Source organism: Rhinopithecus bieti, unplaced genomic scaffold, assembly GCF_001698545.2.
Source record: "Rhinopithecus bieti isolate Rb0 unplaced genomic scaffold, ASM169854v2 scaffold_31047, whole genome shotgun sequence".
NCBI classification, from domain to species: domain Eukaryota; kingdom Metazoa; phylum Chordata; class Mammalia; order Primates; family Cercopithecidae; genus Rhinopithecus; species Rhinopithecus bieti.
The window spans coordinates 38,978-58,169 of record NW_016813230.1 but is presented as its reverse complement, the minus strand read 5'-3'; the positions used below and the strand labels follow the sequence as shown (position 1 = coordinate 58,169).

The 19,192-nt window shown below is 35.7% G+C and overlaps 1 protein-coding gene across 1 annotated transcript in view; it reads left to right on the top strand.

The window, feature by feature from the left end:
* LOC108512568 (testis-expressed sequence 11 protein-like) overlaps window positions 1-19,192 on the top strand; it is a gene marked incomplete at both ends in the record, with an annotated part of 69,830 nt that overhangs the window by 12,704 nt on the left and 37,934 nt on the right. The window contains one exon of the mRNA XM_017847850.1: window positions 19,008-19,110. Within this exon, the coding sequence (XP_017703339.1) occupies window positions 19,008-19,110 (103 nt within the window). The remainder of the gene's footprint in view (window positions 1-19,007; window positions 19,111-19,192) is intronic.

Here is a 19,192-nt window from a genome sequence, read left to right as displayed (position 1 = left end):
AAAAAAAAAAAAAAAAAAAAGAAGAAGAAGAAGAAGAGAGAAAAGGCTATAATGCTTTGTGTGTGGCACTCTAATGCCCTTTAGTGCCAAGGCCAGCACATTCACACAGTTTAACACAACACAGTTCAAAAAGTGATGCTCATGTGAGAACACGGAGTCTCTAAGGAGCTCAAGCCATGACAGGTAACTCTATTAGGGAAGTCAGTCAGTATATATAAAGTTTGAATAGATTTATAATGCAATGGCAATTATTTTTAGTTTTTAAAGTGAAGGTTATGTGCATTTTAGAAAGATTCAAAATTTTACAGTCATGATGCATTTTAGCTTCACGTGCAGTCGCCTGGAATATAAGCACTATGCGGACTGGCTCACTCTCTCATAATAGGAGCACCACACACACAAGTTGCTGCCGTACGTGGATAGGCACTACTCAGAATTACAAAATGGAATCTCTTGCCTTTCTCAGTTATAAACTCATAAAGACAATGTTTCTTACAAAAGCCTACAAAAGCCTACAAAGCCTAACACAGCATTTCCAAGTGGCTACCTCATTGTTAGCAATGTCTTCTTTGTTGGGGTAAGCAAGAATTTAGGAAGATTCTACCAATGCAAGTTGCCTCTTCATCCTTCACGGAACAGCACGCAAGTACTTCGCTATCCTCTCCAGTTAGCACCAGCGTCGCTCAGCAACTTAAGACTGTGTTCTTAGATATTAAAATAAATCTCACTCAAAAAATATTCCTAAATAGGGCACGATGGTTAAACTGGCAATGCTATAAATATTACAAGACCAAAGTGTATTTTCGTCTTTATTTCTCTATGCCAGACACTGCTAAACCAACTGTGCACACACAAACTTCTTTGTTGTTGTTGTCAAGGAGAGTATGCAGCTTCTTTAGGACTATTTTAAATTCGGTGCCTCATTTCACATAAATATTTACCCAAAGGAAGGTGTCTGACAGTGGAAGTCTGTACACCATCATAATCCTTTTACACAGAGCAGCATTTTTACTGCACCCTGATGAAGGTATAAAAAGCTCCTCCATGGAAATACCATTAAGAAGACAGTGAATATAGTGAGTAAAAAAAGGAAAGGTTATTATTATCTCCAGAAGGTAAAATTTATAAAAATAAAATTTATTTTCATTCTTATATAATATAAGCCCAAACAGAGTGCCCTGCATATGAAATATGCTCAGCTCAGCAATCTCAGTGGAAAAAATAGAAAGTAATGGTGAATTATTTTCAATGCATCTGAAAGTATGTACATATCTCTTACAAATTGTTTAAAAACTCAAATATTTTAAGACAACCTCTGAAACGGAGACTAAGTTATGTATTAGGATAACTAACCTGAAATATCTGACAGTTGTAAAAGTACTGAGGGAAAACCACAGGGAAGCTATCAGTGGAAACAATTTTTGTAGCACTGTTCTAACTTGAATAGAGGAAAAAGAGCATTCCAGACGGAGGGAATAACAACTGCAAAGGCCCTAGGGTATTTAAAGAATGGCAAAGAGACCACTGTGGCTGGAGCCGAGGGAACATTAGGGCAATTAGGAGATGTGATCAGGGAAGTAGTGGTGTCTTAGTCTGTTTCGTGTTAGTATAATAGAATACCTAAGACTGAGTCATTTATAAAGAAAATAGGTTTATTTAAGCTCATGATTCTGCAGGCTGGGAAGTTCAAGGGCTATGGTGCTGGCATTTGCTTGGCTTCTGGTGAGGGCTTTTGTGCTGGATCAAAACATAGCAGAAAGTCAAAGGGAAGTAGACTTATGTCAGGAGACATAATCCAAGGGGCTTCCTGGCTTTATAACAACCTACTTTCATGGAAACTGTTTCTGTTTTATTTCCTTGTATACTATGTTTGTCCTCAACTGGAGTACTTGCTGCTTCCTAGCCATGATCTATGTTTTCTACCTGAGTATCTTTTTTCATGCTTCTTGATTGCAAATTACCTCTTTCCTGCATACCTAAAAATTCCCTTTTCAAAGCCTAGCTTAAAATTCCCTTTTTCAAAGCCTAACTCTTAATGACATTCTTAGCTTCCTGAGGAAATTTCCTTGTCTTGCCTTTCCTCCAAGACTTTGTAACTGTTCTGTTTATCCCCAGATACTTACTTTCTGCATTATATTTTAGCTATTTCTATACCTGTCTTAGTCATCTATTGGACTGTCAGTCACCTCCTTGAGGATAGAGACCATATCTTATCTTTATTTGCCCTTGTACCCAGCATAGTGCCTAATGCATAGTAGATGCTCATTACATTAAAAATAGTTATAGAGACTCAATAAATACCTGTCAATCAACTTCCTCTGATAAAGGAATTCCATTTCCTCATGCTATTTCTGTCCTTGCTACTATGCATAATTGGAAATTAATAGTGATTAAGATCTGTGACTGCTCTTTGATTATCAGAACTGAATGAGATTGTATTATTAAAAATCATCCCACTATAACTTTCTCCAGCTCAGCTCTTTCCTCTTTTGAGGGTGAGGAGAACACATTTTATTTTGATTTAAAATGAAATATTGAATCATAGGTTAGAAGTTAATTTGGGCAGGCAGGCCAAGGGAGTTGGGAAATAGATTCCTCTGAACTTTTAGTAGATTAGGTTACAGATTCATTAGCTCACACACTTGGCAACATCTTTTTGAGATAACAATGCTAATTATAGATCATTTCTTTGGTTTGTTTTCTAAATTGTATAAATACAAATTTTTAAATTGCTATTATCCATTCAGATATCTTCAGTACTTTGCATGAGACAATATTAAACAATGTCGTTTCATAGATATCGACTCTACCTTTGAGGTGTTTGTAGTGCCTTAAGCCCAGTAGCATGATTTTGCTATATTATTTTGAGGATTTAAAATGTTTGGTTTGTGCAAGTCATAGGCTTGAATGGATTAAGGATGAGGGAAATGAACTTGGGTTCTAAATACAGAAGCAATTTATCATACCTTGGGATTTTGCTGCAAACCATAATAAAACCTTAATGTTAGTTGGTAGATAGATAATGACTTGTTTTGGTGATAATCTGTATAAGTTAATGGGAATGCACAATTGGGTACTCTTTAACTCAATACAGAAGTCCCATCCTCAGCTTGCAACTGCAGTTTAGGTAGATGAATGTCATTAGTACTACTCTAGTTTGATAAAACTGAACTACACTCTCAAACCACAGAATGGCCATAAGACTTACAACAGCCACAAAGATGAGACTATTCATAGGATATGTGACTTAAAGTGAAGACAGTTATGTCTCATGTGCTGATTATATATTGTTTCTCTTTACCATATAAAGTTCGAAAAATCATGCCCTTCTATTATAGGACCAAAAATGAGCTTGGGACCAGCAGGCATAAACTAGTGATATTCACTAGATGGCACTGTGGCCTCTGTACTTCATCAGCTTGTGCTTGACTGATTCCGAGTTTTGTTTTGTAATTCTTAGGTAGATGTACCTTTCCCACAAATGCATCTATATGGATGTAAAAAAAAAAAAAAAGCACTAAAGAAACATCAGATGAAGGTCAGCTGTGACTCATTTGATACAGCTATACTGTAAAAATACCCTAATTGAGATTTCAAGTCAATGAATATTGAATGTCTAATCTGTGCCAAGCACTATAGAATAAGTAGAAGACATGATCTATTCTGTAAGTGAGCCTAAAATATTAATGCAGAAACAATATTTACATATATAAAATAATTAGAAAACAATAAAATACTGTTCAATCACTCATCATTGTGTGGTACATACCAGATGAACTTAGAATAGGACTATATAGATTAGGACATTTGTGAATATTGATTGCATGTACATATGATGTGAAGCTGAAAAGAGTAACTGATTTGTTAGAAGATAGAGTCAGATCTTAAGGGACCTTAATAGGTTGAAATGATGAGCCTATTCTAGCAAGACCAAGACAAACAGGAAACAACAAAACATCCTCTAATTGGATCCCCAAAACCAATTGTACAAGAACAAAATAGATAAAATACGGCTTTAACACCAGCATATGTGAATCACTTGTACATTTGATTGACTATAAGCACTGCATAAGCCAAAAGTACTAAGTTTACTCAAATTAGGTTGAATCCATAGAGATTTAATGTATAGAAGGAGAAAAAGTGACAATTACCCTCTATTCTGCTCTGGTTAGAATATATCTGAAGTACAGATTCAATCAAACACAGGCTGAAAATATTCAGAAAAAAACAATTTAAAAAATAGCAATACAACATAGAAAATAATGCAAATATAAAACAATACAATGTAACAACTATTTACAGAACATTTACATTGTATTAGGTGTAAGTAATCTAGAGATTATTTAAAGTATACAAAAGGATGTGTGTAGGTTATATGCAACTACTATAAAGAACTTGAGGATCTGCAGGTTGTGATACCTGAGGGTGTCCTGGAACCAATCCTCTACAGATACCAGGGAACAACTGTATAGACAGCTCTTGACTTACAAGGGTTCAATTTAGGATTTATCAATCTTATGATAGTATGAAAGCAATACTCATTCAATAAGCTCCTCAAGTTACCATGGGGTTATGTCTAGATAAATCCACCTTAAGTTGAAAATGCACTTCCTACTTAGGATATTTTCAGTTTACCATGGGTTTATCAGGATGTAACCCCATCATGAGTTGAGGAGCATCTCTGTTGTATTGGATTGAGGGGCACCACTTCTGAAGGAGGATATTGACAAACCCAAGTGTGCCAAGAGGAAGGCACTCAGGATGGTGAGAGCACTAAACACCATCTTATTTGAAGAACAGTTAAAGGAAGTGAGGATGTTAAACTTGGGAAATGGAAGATTTAGGAGAACATGATAGCTTTTTTCTAATGTTTGAATGGCTGTCAGGGAGTAAAGAAATTAAATTTATTTCATGAGTGTTTCCATGGTTGAGACCTACAAAGAGTGAGATTTTGGATTATCATAAGGAAACCCTTTCTAATGATTTGACATACCAAAACACTGAAATGGATTTTCTTAAAATAGAGTGAATTCTCTCTTCTTGAATATATTTAAGTAAAGACTGAATGACTTGGTATAAATGTTATAGAGGAGATTCAAGCATCAGAAGAATTTTTTGACTAAGAGAACTTTGAGGTATCTTCTGCCCACATTTTTCTAAAATATCAGTATAACCTGATAAAATTTATTATAGTCAAAGAGGATTTTGTGGGGGACTAGGCTCATTAATCACTGAATTTTAAAACTAAAGGAACCCTTACAAGTCATTACTAATTTATTTTAAAATGAATTTATAAAAATATAATTTACATACAAAAATGCATTCATTTTAGGTATAGTTCGATGATTTTGACAAATTTATACCCCAAATTTACCTACTACCATGGTCTAGATATAGAAGACTTCCATTATCCCGAGAGATTTCCTTGTGTTCCTTCTCAGTCAATCCTCACCTCCACTCCCAGCCCCAGGCAATGACTGGCATGCTTTCCATCACTATAGGTTAGATTTATCTTTCGTAGAGTTTCATATAAATGGAATTACATGGTATGTACTTCACCTGTTTTTAAAATCTGGCTTCTTTCACTCAATTTTAGAATTTTAGAGAATCACCCTTGTTGTTGAATATATCAATAGTTTTTTTTTTTTTATTGCTGAGTAGTAGTCCATTGTGTGGATATATCACAATTTGTTTATCTGTTCATCTGCTAATGGGTATTTTCGTTGTTTTCAGTTTGAGGCTATTATGAATAAAGCTACTATGAACATTGAAGTACAGGTCTTTGTGTGGGTATTTGTTTTGGTTTCTCTTTGGAGAAACTAAAGTTTCTAGAAATGAAATTGCTGGATCATATGATAAGTGCATTTTTAAGTTTATAAGAAACTGTCAAGCTGTTTTCCAAAGCAGCTGTACCATTATACATACCTACCAGCATACCAGCAATGAATGAGAATGCCAGTTCATCCACATCCTTGTCAACATATGGCATGTCCAATCTTTTAAGTTTTAACTGTTCTACTAGATATGTTATGGGTTTTAATTTAATGAAATCAAATTTATTATATTTTTCTTTTATGGTTTATGTCTTATTGTGTCTTATTTAAGAAATCTCTGCTTACATCAAAATGGCAAAAAAATTCTTCTATGCTTCCTTCTAAAAATTTTATACTTTTAGCTTTTGTGTTTAGGTCTGTGATCTATCTTGAATAAAGTAAGTATATGTGTGTGTTTGTGTGTGTGTGTGTGTGTGTGTGTTTGTGTGTGTGTGTGAAATAGATCAAGTTTCATTTTTTTTTCCATATAGACATCATGTTGTTCAAGCACCAGTATTGAAAGACTATCCTCTCTCCATTGAATTGCCTTGGCACTTTTGTCAAAAATCAATTGGTCATAAGTGTTTGAATCTGTTTCTGGACCGTATTATATTTCATTGGTTCTAGATATCTATTCTTATGCTAATACCTCATTCTCTTGATCATTGTAGTTTTATAGTAAGTAGAAAACTTAAGCTGTGTAAATCCTTAACTTTGTTCCTTTTTGGAATCATTTTGACTATTCTAGATTATCTACATTTTCATTTAAATGTTAAAATTAGCTTGTCAAATATAAAAATGCCTGCTGGTATTTCGATTGAGATTGCATTGAATTTATAGATCAATTTGGAGACAGTTAACAACTTAACAGTATTAATAAGTATTCCAATCCATTAATACAGAGTAGATCTCTACTTATTTAGGTCTTCCTTAATTTCTCTCATCAATATTTTGTGGTTTTCAAGCATAAAAATCTTGTATATATTTTGTTAACTTTATCCTAAAGAATTTATGTTTTTGATGATATTGCAAATGATCTTGGTCTATTAATCTCAATTTCCAGTTTTTCATTGCTAACATATAGAAATTCAATTGATTTTTTTCAATTGTGGTAAAATACATATATAACATAAAATTTACCACTGAAAGTGATTTACAGTTAACCATTTTAAGTACACAGTTCAGTGGCATTAAGTACAGGCACATTGTTGTAAAACCACCACCACCATCTGTCTTCAGAACTCTTTTATCTTGCAAAACTGAAACACTATACCCTTTAAATAAAATTTCCCATTTCCCCTCCCCTAGTCCCTGGAAACTACCATTCTATGCTCTGTCTCTATGATCTTGACTATTGTAGGTGCTTAATATAAATTGGATCATGTAGTATTTGTTCTTTTGTGACTGGCTTAGCAAATTGTCCTCAAGGTTCATCCATGTTGCAACGTGTGTCAGGATTTCCTTCTTTTTTAAGGCTGAATAATATTTCATTGTACGTATATACAGTCACGTGCCACATAACATTTTAGTCAATGATGGAACACATATACAACAGTAGTCCCATAAGATTATAATGGAGATGAAAAATTCCTATCATCCAGTACTTACTATACTATACTTTTATTGCTATTTTGTTTTATTTTATTTTATTTTTTGAAACGGAGTCTCAGTGGTACAATCTCAGCTCACTGCAACCTTCACCTCCTGAATTCAAGTGATTCTCCTGCTTCAGCCTCCCAAGTAGCTGGGATCGCAGGCGTGTACCACCACACCCGGATACTTTTTGTATTTTTAGTAGAGACGGGATTTCACCATGTTGGCCAGGCTGGTCTTGAACTCCTGACCTCAGGTGATCCTCCCATCTTGGCCTCCCAAAGTGTTGGGATTACAGGTGTGAGCCACCACGCCCAGCCTTTTATTGCTATTTTAGAGCACATAAAACAAAATTAACCATAAAACAGCCTCAGACAGGTCCTTCAGGAAGTATTCCAGAAGGCATTATCATAGTAAGTGACAGTTCCATGCATGCTATTGCCCCTGAGGACTTTCCAGTGGGACAAGATGTGGAGGTAGAAGACAGTGACACTGAGGATCCTGACCCTGTGTAGGTCTAGGCTAATGTGTTTGCTCATCTCTTAGTTTTTAACAAAAAAGTTTGAAAAGTCAAAAAAGATTTTAAAATGTTAAAATCAAAATCTTATAGAATAAGGATATAAAAGGAAATATTTTGTATAACTGCACAATGTTTGTATTTTAAGCTCGGTGTTATTACAAAATACTCAACAAGTTTTGTAAATATTAAAAAGTTTATAAAGTTAATGTAAATGACGAGTTAATGGGTTCAGCACACGAACATGGTACATGTATACATATGTATCAAACCTGCATGTTGTGCACGTACCCTAGAACATAAAGTATAATTAAAATAAATAAATAAATAAGTAAATAAATAAAGTTACAGTAAACTACATTATTGAAGAAAGAAAAATATCATTTTATAAATTGAGCATAGCCTAAGTATACAGTGTTTGTAAAGTCTGTAGTAGTATACAGTAATATCCTAGGCCGTCACATTCACTCAGCACTCACTGACTTACCCAGAGCAGCTTCCAGTCCTACAAGCTCCATTCATGTAAGTACCCTATACAGGTGTACCATTTTTTATCTTTTATACTCTATATGTACTGTACTTTTTCTAGTTTTAGATATGTTTGGATATACAAATACTTACCATTAAAATTGCCTGCAGTATTCAGTACAGTCACATGCTATAGAGATTTGTAGCCTAGGAGCAATGGGCTATACCATATAGTCATGTATAGTAGGCTATACCATCTAAGTTTGTGTAAGTACACTATGGTGTTTGCACAAAGATGAAATTGCCTAATGGCACATTTCTCAGAATGTACCCCTGTTGTTAAGTGACACATGACTGTACCACATTTTGTTTATCCATTCATCTATTCATTGAACACTTGGGTTGCTTTGACATTTTGGCTATTATGAGTAAATACTTCCATGAACATAGATATTACAAGTATCTTTTTGAGTTCCTGCTTTCAGTTTTTTTTTTTTAGCATTTACCTAATAATATAATTGTTGGGTCATATGGTAATTCTATGTTTAACATTTTGAACGATCATCATACTTTTTTCCACAATGGTTGTACCATTTTACATTCCCACCAGTAATGCACAAGTATTCCAATTTCTCCACATCCTGGTCAACACTTACTATTTTTAAGTTTTTTGACAAAAGCCATCCTCATGGATTTGAAGTGTTCTCTTATTGTGTTTTTGATTTGCATTTCCCTAATGACCAGTGATGTTGAACATATTTTCATGTGCTTATTGGCCATTTGTGTATCTTCTTTGGAGAAACGCCTATTGAAGTCCTTTGCCCATTTTTAATTGGGGTTTGTATTTTATAGTGGTTGAGTTGTAGGAATTATTTATATATTTCAGATATTAACCCCTTACCAAAATATGACTAGCAAATATGTTTTCGCATTCTGTGGGTTGTCTTTTCTTAGTGTCTTTTGAAGAGCAGTAGATTTTAAAATTTTTTGATGAGGCCCATTTATCTGATTTTTCTTTTGTCAACTGTGCTTTGGGTGTCATATCCAAATCATTTCCAAATCCAATGTCATGAAGATTTTCACATGTGTTTTCTTCTAAGACTTGTGTAGTTTTACCTCTTATGTTTCCACCTTTAATCCATGTTGAGTTAATTTTTATGTGTGATATAAGGTAAAGATCCAATTTCTTTCTTTTGCATGTGGATATCCTGGTTTCCCAGCACCATTTGTTGAAAAGACTGTCCTTTTCCCATTGAATAGTTTGGGAACCCTTGTCAAAAACCATTTCACCATATATGTGAGGGTTTATTTCTGGGCTCTCTATTACATTCCATTGGTCTACATGTCAGTCCTTATCTCAGTACTATACTGTTTTGATTACTGTATCTTCATAGCTAAGTCTTGAAATCAGGATCCCTTGAAACTTCATATGAATTTTAGGATGGGTTTTTGTATTTATGAAAAAAAAATGCCCTTGGAATTGTCACAGGGATTACATTGAATCTGTAGATCACTTTGAGTATCTTCATTTTTTAGTGTTTATCTTTTACTGTGGTAAAATATACATTATCTTCATTCCTTCTTAACTTCAAATTTTTTCTTCTTTTTGACTTTTAGTCTCTTTTGGCATTATTGGCTGTATTTATTTACTTTTGACTTTCTTCTTGTTAGTCTTCATTTCTGAAATTACTTCTTTTACTTCTAATATTTTCCTTAGCTCTACCACCTCATTTCTGAGTTTTTCTAATTATTTCTATGGTTTTGTTTGTTTGTTTGAGACTGAGTCTCGCTCTGTTGCCCAGGCTGGAGTGCAGTGGTGCTATCTCGGCTCACTGCAACCTCCGCCTCCCAGGTTCAAGCAATTCTCCTCCCTCAGCCTCCCGAGTAGCTGGGATTACAGGCACCCACCATCATGCCTGGCTAATTTTTGTATTTTTGTAGAGACGAGGTTTCACCATGTTGGCCAGGCTGGCCAGGCAGAGCTCCTGACCTCAGGTGATCCGCCCTCCTCAGCCTCCCAAAGTGCTGGGATTGCAGGTGTGAGTCACCATGCCCCGCCTCTAATTCTTATTTATGTTGATCTTTCATATCTTGTATCATTTTTAAATGTGTTTAGCTCATTTTGAAATAGTCAGTTATGATTTTGACCTTTTTTTAGCACATTTTTGTGACATGCTTTCATTTTCTGTGGGGATACTTTGCTGCTGCTGCTTTTTTATTTATATATTTTACAACTTTTTAGAGTATTTACCTTAAAGCTTTACTGTTTCTCATTTTGATGTGAAATTAGTTTTCCTTAACTTATAAAAAGGTAGACATTTAGAAAGTGTTACTACTTCACAGAGCTCCCTTTCTTGTTTTCGGTTTGGTTTGGTTTGTTAGTGTTTAAAAATAAGGCAACTTTTTTTCTGAGATTTCCTGGCTCTGCTTCTCCCTGTCTTTTGGTGTACACCCACACTGTCCAATGTGATAACAATGAGGCATGTGTGGCTATGTACATTTAAATTTAAATTAATTAAAATTAAATAAAGTTATAAAAATTTATTTCTTCAATTGCAGTAGCCACATTTCAAGTGCTAAATAGCCATGTGTGACTATTTAGCATGACCATTCTATTGAATAGCACAAATATAGAACCTTTCCACCATCACAGAACTCTATTGGACAACACTGATCTATACCTTTTCTTTCATCTTTGTTGTCACTGTCCTGTTCAGTTTTTTATTGTACTCTCCGCAGTTTCTCCTTAGTGTGGAGCCTGTCTCAGAGGGGAGCTCTAGTGGGTAAGCTTTAAGGGTTCAGATGATCCTCTCACCTCAGCTTCCCAAAGTGCTGGGATCACAGGCATGAGCCTCCATGCCCAGCCTCATATGGCATATATATACATATGGCATGTATATATATGCCATATATATACATGCTCATATGGCATATACACACACACACACACACACACACACAGCTACCTTTGCTAAAGTCTCTTAATAATTGTAATAATTTGCTTATAAATTCTTCTGGGTTGTCTGCATATCCAATTATATAAATTGACAATTGTGTTTCTTCTTTTTCAATATGCTTTATATATTTCTTGTCTTATTTTGTCTAATAATTCAACTACTATGTTGAATTAAAGTGGTGTTTCGGATTTAAAAGGTAAAGCTACCATAAATTGCCATTAAGTGTGATGTTTGCTTTAGGGTTTTTTTTGCGTTGTTGTATAGATACAGTATTAGTTCCCTAGGGATGCTATAACAAAGTACTACAAATTGGGTGGCTTAAAACAACAGAAATGTATACATTTATAGTTTTGGAGGCTGGAAGTCCAAAATCAAGGTGTCGATAAAGCTATGCTCTCTCTGAAGACTTTAGCAGAGGATTCTTCCCAGACTCTAATGTTTGCCAGTAATCCTTAACTTGTAGGTTCATCACTCCAATTTCTGCCTCTGTCATTGCATGGTGTTATTGCTGTATCTTCTGTCTTCATATGGTGTTCAACTATCTGTGTCTGTGTCCAAATTTCCCTCTTCTTATGAGGACACCAGTCATTGGATTAAAGCTCATCTTATCCATTATGACCTCATCTTAACTTGACTATATCTACAAAGACCTAATTTCTAAATTAGGTTGCATTCTGAGGCCACGAATTTTGGAGGGGATAATATTCAACCCAGTACAGATAACATACATCAGATTTGGGAGGTCCTCATCTATGGCTCATTTGTTAAGAGGTTTTATGTTTTGTTTTGTTGGGATGATAATATGATTTTTTTTTCTCCTTTATGTCGCTAATGTGTTGAATTATATTGATGGAGTTATTTATTTATATTTTATTTTATTTTTTTCTGAGATTTGCTCTGTCAGTCTGGCTGGAGTGCAGTGGCACAATCTCAGCTCACTGCAACCTCTGCCTCCCGGGTGGAAGCGATTCTCCTGCCTCAGCCTCATGAATAGCCAGGACTACAGACATGCACCACCATGCCCAACAAATTTTTGTGTTTTTAGTAGAGATGGAGTTTCATCATTTTGGCCAGGCTGGTCTCGAACTCCTGACCTCAGGCGTTCCGCCTCCCAAAGTGCTGGAATTACAGGTGTGAGCCAGTGCGCTCGGCCAGTTTTTGGTTTAAGCCAACCTTTCAATCCTGGAGAAAACTCAGTCATGATGTTATTCTTTTCCTACTTTACTTGGTTTGGTTTGTAAATATTTTTTTTTAGGATATTTGCATTTCTCTTTGTGAGTGAAATTGGTCTCTAATTTTATTTTCATGTTTGTCCTTATTCGGTTTTATATGAAGGTCATGCCAATTTTATTAAAAAGTTGCAGAGCATTCCTTTCTCTGTTCTCTAGAAAAGTTTGTAAAACTTGAGTCATTTCTTCCCTAAAATGTAAAGCTATCTGGATAGTGATGCCAGTAAGATGGAGTAGGAAGCCCTGAACGCCCCTTCCCTCAACAAGCATACTGATTCAGCAATAATTCATGGACAAATTCTCTTTATGAGAAATCCAGAAACTGATCAAAAGACTCCTGCTCTCTGGGTAAATGTAAAACCAGACTCACCAAAGCCTGCATGGAGATTCAGGAAACTCTCTTACTAGAATCCCTACTCCTGGGCACAACATATGATCAGAAAGAGACCCTTTAGCTCCCAACTTCAACCATGGGAGAGAGAAAATTGGTTCATGTGTACAGAACTCCAACTTTTCTGAGGGGACTCACCAGAGGACTGGCTTCTGTCCTGCCAGTGTTGGAGCTCTCACAGGCCTGGCACAGTCTAGCCACCTGGAGGAAAATAGATATAGCAGCTTGGACTGGTCGACATCATGCTTCTCTGCCCTAGGCAGCACAGAGTGAGCAGATTAAAAATTCCAGCTCTCAGCTTCCCTCTGTGGAGAGAAAGAACTGATCTGGGGAGAGGAAGAGTATTCAATGCCCCAGCTTCTCTGGGGTTACCCCAAGATCTGGCATCTATCTTGCTAGTCTTGAAGCTCTGACAGGTTTAGCATAGTATAGCTGGCTGGGGAGAACGAAGACAGTGGCTCGGGCTGGTAAATACCATAGTTCCTACCCCCCAGCTCATTACAGAGTGAACACACAAAAACCACAGCTGCCCTGCTTCTTTGTCAGGAGGGAAAGAGTTGGTCCAGGCATCTAACACCATTACTTTTCCATGGGCTACCGAAATGACTGGCCTCTGACTTGCCTATCCCAAAGTGGTGACAGGACCTGGCATTATCTAGCCATTTGGAGGCAAGTGAGAGCAGAGACGGAGATTTTTTTTTTCTTTTTTTGAAACAGTCTTGCTCTGTCACCTAGGCTGGAGGGCAGTGGCACAATCTCGGCTCACTGCAACCTTCACCTCCTGGGCTCAAGTGATTCTCTTGCCTCAGCCTCCTGAATAGCCAGGACTACAGGCATGCACCACCACGCCCAGCTAATTTTTTTTTATTATTAGTAGAGACGGGATTTCACCATATTGGCCAGGCTGTTCTCAAACTCCTGACCTCAAGTGATCCACCCACCTTGGCCGCCCAAAGTGCTGGGATTACAGGCGTGAGCCACCGCGCCTGGCCAGAGGTGGAGATTTTAGCTGGCAGTCACCATAGACCTCCTTCTCCTAAGTTCAGCGCAGAGCAAGTAGACAAAAATCTCTAGCTCTCAGCTTCTCCCTGGGGAAGAGAAAGAGTTGGACAAAGTGTCTAACCATCCAACTTTGCTGGGAATCACCCATGGAACCGGCTTCAGTATAACTTGTCCCAGTGCACTGATGTGACCAGGCATACCTTACATGCCTAGGGGCTGAAAAGAACAAAGCAAGCAGGCTGGACTAGCATGAAGGTTTGAGAGACCCCCAGAATCTCTGACTGTGTTGATTGGTGGGGGTCTTTTCCTGTACAAGGAAAGTTCATGAAGCCTAGGAGAGGTGGCTACTTCATCTATTGTGGAGATACCAACACAGAGACTTAATGGAAAATGAAAAATTCGTGTTCTCTGGAGAACACTAATACATGTAATATTTTATTATTATACAATTCAAAATGTTTTCCAATTTCCCCTGTGATTTTTTCTTTGACTCATGAATGATGTAAAAATGTTATTTCTGAATGTTGAAACCTATGGGGATTTTCTCGGCATTTTAGAGTAACTTATTTAGTAATTGATTTCTAGCTTAATTACAACATTGTAATTGATTTTAGACTGAAATAAGTTGAGATTTGCTTAATGGTTCGGTAAATGGTCAGTTTTTGTAAATATTCTGTGTGTGCTTGAAAGGAATGTGTTTTCTGCAGTTTTTAGGCACTGTGTATGTACATATATGTACAAATGTTCCTTGACTTACAATGGAGTTATATCCTAATAAATTTATTGTAAGTTGAAAATATAGTAAGGTGAAAATGCAGTTAATGCTGGCAAAATGGCAGGCATCTACAACTTATGATGGTTTGACTTAATGATATTTTGATTTTATAATGATGTAAAGGCAATATACGTTTAGTAGAAACCATAACCCCATCACTAGTTGTGAGGAGCTCCCAGACTTATGATGTGGTTACATCCTAAAAAACCCGTGGTAAAGTCAAAAAATCATAAGACAGAGACAACCTGTATACATACGTGTATAAATTTAGATTGTTTGTTCATTTTGTTTGAATCTTCTGTATCCAAACTCGTATTTTGTGTGCTTACTCTATCACTTACTGAGATGAGGTGCTGGAATGTCCCTTTATGGTTTGAATTGATCTATTTCTTTATTTAATTTTATCATTTTTGCTTTATATATTTTAGGCCATACTATTTATACATACAAAATTGGTACTGTAATATATTTGTTTGTTGAAGTTTTATTGTTATGAAGTGATCTTTATATCTAGTATTATTTTCTGCCTTAAAGTCATTTTTGTCTGATATTAATATATCCACACTTTGGTTAATATTTTCCAGATAGATCTTCTCTAATCCCTTTACTTTGAACTTTTAATATATTTATTTTAGGTGTGCCACTTCTAAAGAACATGTAGTTACATATTTTTAATCCAGTCTGACCATTTTTGTTTTTTAACTAGGGCATTTTGTGTTTATACATTTAATACAATATTGGTATATTTGAGTTTAAATCTATAACTTACTTCATGCTTTCTATTTGTCATTTTTTTTTTTTTTTTTTTTTTTTTTTTTTTTTTTTTTTTTTTTTTTTGAGACAGAATCTCACTCCATGCCCAGGCTGGAGTGCAGTGGTACAATCTCTGCTCACTGCAACCTCCGCCTCCCGTGTTCAAGTGATTCTCATGCCTCAGCCTCCCAAGTATCTGGGATCACAGATGTGTGCCACCACACCCAGCTAATTTTTNTTTTTTTTTTTTTTTTTTTTTTTTTTTTTTGAGACAGAATCTCACTCCATGCCCAGGCTGGAGTGCAGTGGTACAATCTCTGCTCACTGCAACCTCCGCCTCCCGTGTTCAAGTGATTCTCATGCCTCAGCCTCCCAAGTATCTGGGATCACAGATGTGTGCCACCACACCCAGCTAATTTTTATATTTTTAGTATAGATGGGGTTTCACCATGTTGGCCAGGCTAGTCTCAAACTCCTGATCTCAGGGGATCCGCCCGCCTGAGCCTCCCAAACTATTGGGATTACAGGCATGAGCCACCATGCCTGGCTTCTATTTGTCGTTTCTATCCTGTTTCTTTTTCTCTCCTCACTTGCCTTCTTTGGGATCAATGTTTCTAAATAATAGACTTTACTTGTTACAGCAGTTTTAGGTTTACAGAAAAATTGAGTAGGAAACAGAAAGAGTTTTCATATACTCCCTCACCATTCTTCACATACTCAGTTTCCCCTGTCATTAACATCTCGCACTAGTGTGCTATATATGTTACAATTGATAAGCCAATATTGATATGTTATTTTTAACTAAAGACCGTATTTTACATTATAGTTTAGTCTTTGTGTTGTACATCATATGTGGTTTGATGAATGTATAAAAACGTGTCTACCATTATAATACCATACAGAATAGTTCAACCTCCGGTGGTTCACCTATTCATCCGTTCCTCCCCCTCATTGAACTAGTGTCAACCACTGATCTTTTTACTGTCTCCATAGTTTTGCCTTTTCCAGAATGTCACATAATTGGAATCATGCAGTGTGTAGCCTTTTCAAATAGGTTTCTTTCACTTAGCAATATGCATTTAAGATTCCTTCATGTCCTTCTATGGGTTTGTAGTTCATTTTTTTAGTGCTGAATAATATTCCACTATCTGGATATATTAGTTTATACACTCGCCCATGGAAGAACATCTTGGTTGCTTCCAAATTTTGGCAGTTATGAATAAAGCTACTATAAATATCTTTATGTAGATTTTTGTGTAGACATAAAGTTTTGACACATTTGAATAAATACCAAAGGTGCAACTGCTGGATTGTATGGCAAGAGTGTGTTTAGTTTTGTGGGAAACTGCCAAACTGTCTTCCAAGTTGGCTATACCATTTTTCATTCCCACCAGTGATGAATGAGAGTTCCTGTTGCACCGCATCCTTGCCAGCGTTATATGTTGTTAAAGTGTTTTGAATTTTAGTTACTCTAATAGATGTGTAGTGGTATCTCATTGCTGTTTTAATTTGCAAAACCCTAATGACATAAGATGTTAAGCATCTTTTCATATACTTATTTGCCATCTGTATATTTTATTTAGTGAAGTGTTTCTTCATGTCTTTCGCCCATTTTATACTTGGGTTGTTTGTTTTCTTATTGTTGAGTTTGAAGAATTCTTCATACATGTTGAATACCAGTCCTTTATTAGATATGTGTTTTGCAAGTATTGGTTCCCAATATGTGGCTTTTATCATTATTCTCTTAATGATGTCTTTCACAGAGCAGTTTTTAATTTTAAGTTTAATTTACCAGTTTTTTCTTTCATAGATATGGTTTTGGTGTTGTGTCTAAAAAGTCATTGCCAAACCCAAGTTCACCTAAAATTTCTATGTTATCGTCTAAGAGTTTTATAGTTTGGGGTTTTATATTTAGGTTATAATCCATTTTCAGTTAATTTTTGTGAGAGGTTTATGGTCTATGTCTAGATCTACTTTTTTACATGTGGATGTCTAGTTGTTCCAGCACCATTTGTTAAAAATACTATTTTCGGTTTTTTTTTCATTCCAGTCTTCCCCTTCTACTACTGTGAAAATTATTTACTGCTTCTAATCTTTTAGTGGCTATCCTAGAAAGTATAGAATCCTTTCTTTACTGTCTTCCATGTTTGTAATCTCTCTGTGCTACACTTTGGCTATTTTATTCTGTTTTATCTTTCAGCCCACTAATTTTCTCTTCACCTGTTTCTAATCTGCTGCTAAACCTGTCTATTATGTTTTAATTTGGGTAATTGGGTTTCTCATTTCAAAAAGCTTCTTTGTTTCAAATCCCCAAGGTCACATTTTATGGTCTCTGTTTCCTACTACTAACTTCACTGATACGCAAAGTATTTAATAACTTGTATGGCACAGGCAATAATGAGACAGAATGGATACCATCTAGAAACAACCACTATAACTGCATTAATTTGTACCACTGTGTATCAACCCACATAAATATATTTTGAGCATACATTGTATTTCTTTAGACTTTGAAAGCATAGATGTTTTATAACCAGTTTTTCATAATTCTAGTATCTGCATCTTGAGGGTCTGCTTCTGCTATCTCTTGTTTCTGCTGTTTATGGTACCTTGTTTACGAGTGTGCTTTGTTATTTTTGTAATGTGTACAACTCATGATTCTTGAAAAATTGTTTATGGAATTATTTTGAAGGCTAAGATAAGGTGCTTTCCCCCAGAGAAGATTTACATTTGCTTCTGTAGATGTTTGGGAACTATCTAAACTAAATTCTCAGCTTTAGGTCTTTTAGCTTCCTGTATAATATAGTTTGGGTCAATGAATACATGAATCTCCTAGTATTACACCTCATGGATTGTTTGCCTCCACCCCATTGTGCTGCCTTCTATCCAGCACTAAGGTAATTTTATTTGCAGTTAGTTTTCTAGGAACGTGGGTAGGAGTGGGTTTACTTTTGGCTTTTCCCTAGTCTAGGAGTGTGATCCCTTCGAACTTGATGTCTGTTCCCCTGACCTAGTGATGTCCCTCAAAACGGAAGTTAACATTTGGTTACATTTGCAAATGCTTACCAGATAAAAGTGACTTTACTTTCCTGTTTACCTCTCTGAGACCTCAGTTTTCCTTAGATTTTGCCTTAGTAATTCTTTTACTATCTTTTACTTGGTAGTTCTTTTACTATTCTTTTACTTGGTAATATTTTACTATCTTTTACTGTAAATTCATTTACAGTTCTTTTATTCCTTCTGGAAAAAATAAATATATCATCCAACATTTTTGGCTGTTTTCAGCAGGAGGGTTGGTCTGACATATCTAATTTACTCTATTTCCAGAAGTATAACTCACTGTTATATTAGCATTCTAGAAGAGCAGTTCTGCAAATATTTTTCTTAGATTCATTTATTTTCATTGTGAGTATCCCTCAGCCATTTTGGCTACCTTATTGATATTAGTAAAATATGGTAAATCCTTCCTTATAGATTTTATTAAAAGGACCCAATGTTTTTCTTTTCAGGCCAAAGAGGCAGTGGCAGAAGCTGAACGACATGATCCTAGAAATGTTTTCACTCAATTTTATATATTCAAGATTGCAGTCATAGAGGGCAACTCTGAAAGAGGTATAAATTTTATTTGTAACTTATATTTGGCTATTAACACAAATAATAAATAATCCTCTTCAACCACAATGGGAAAAGAACA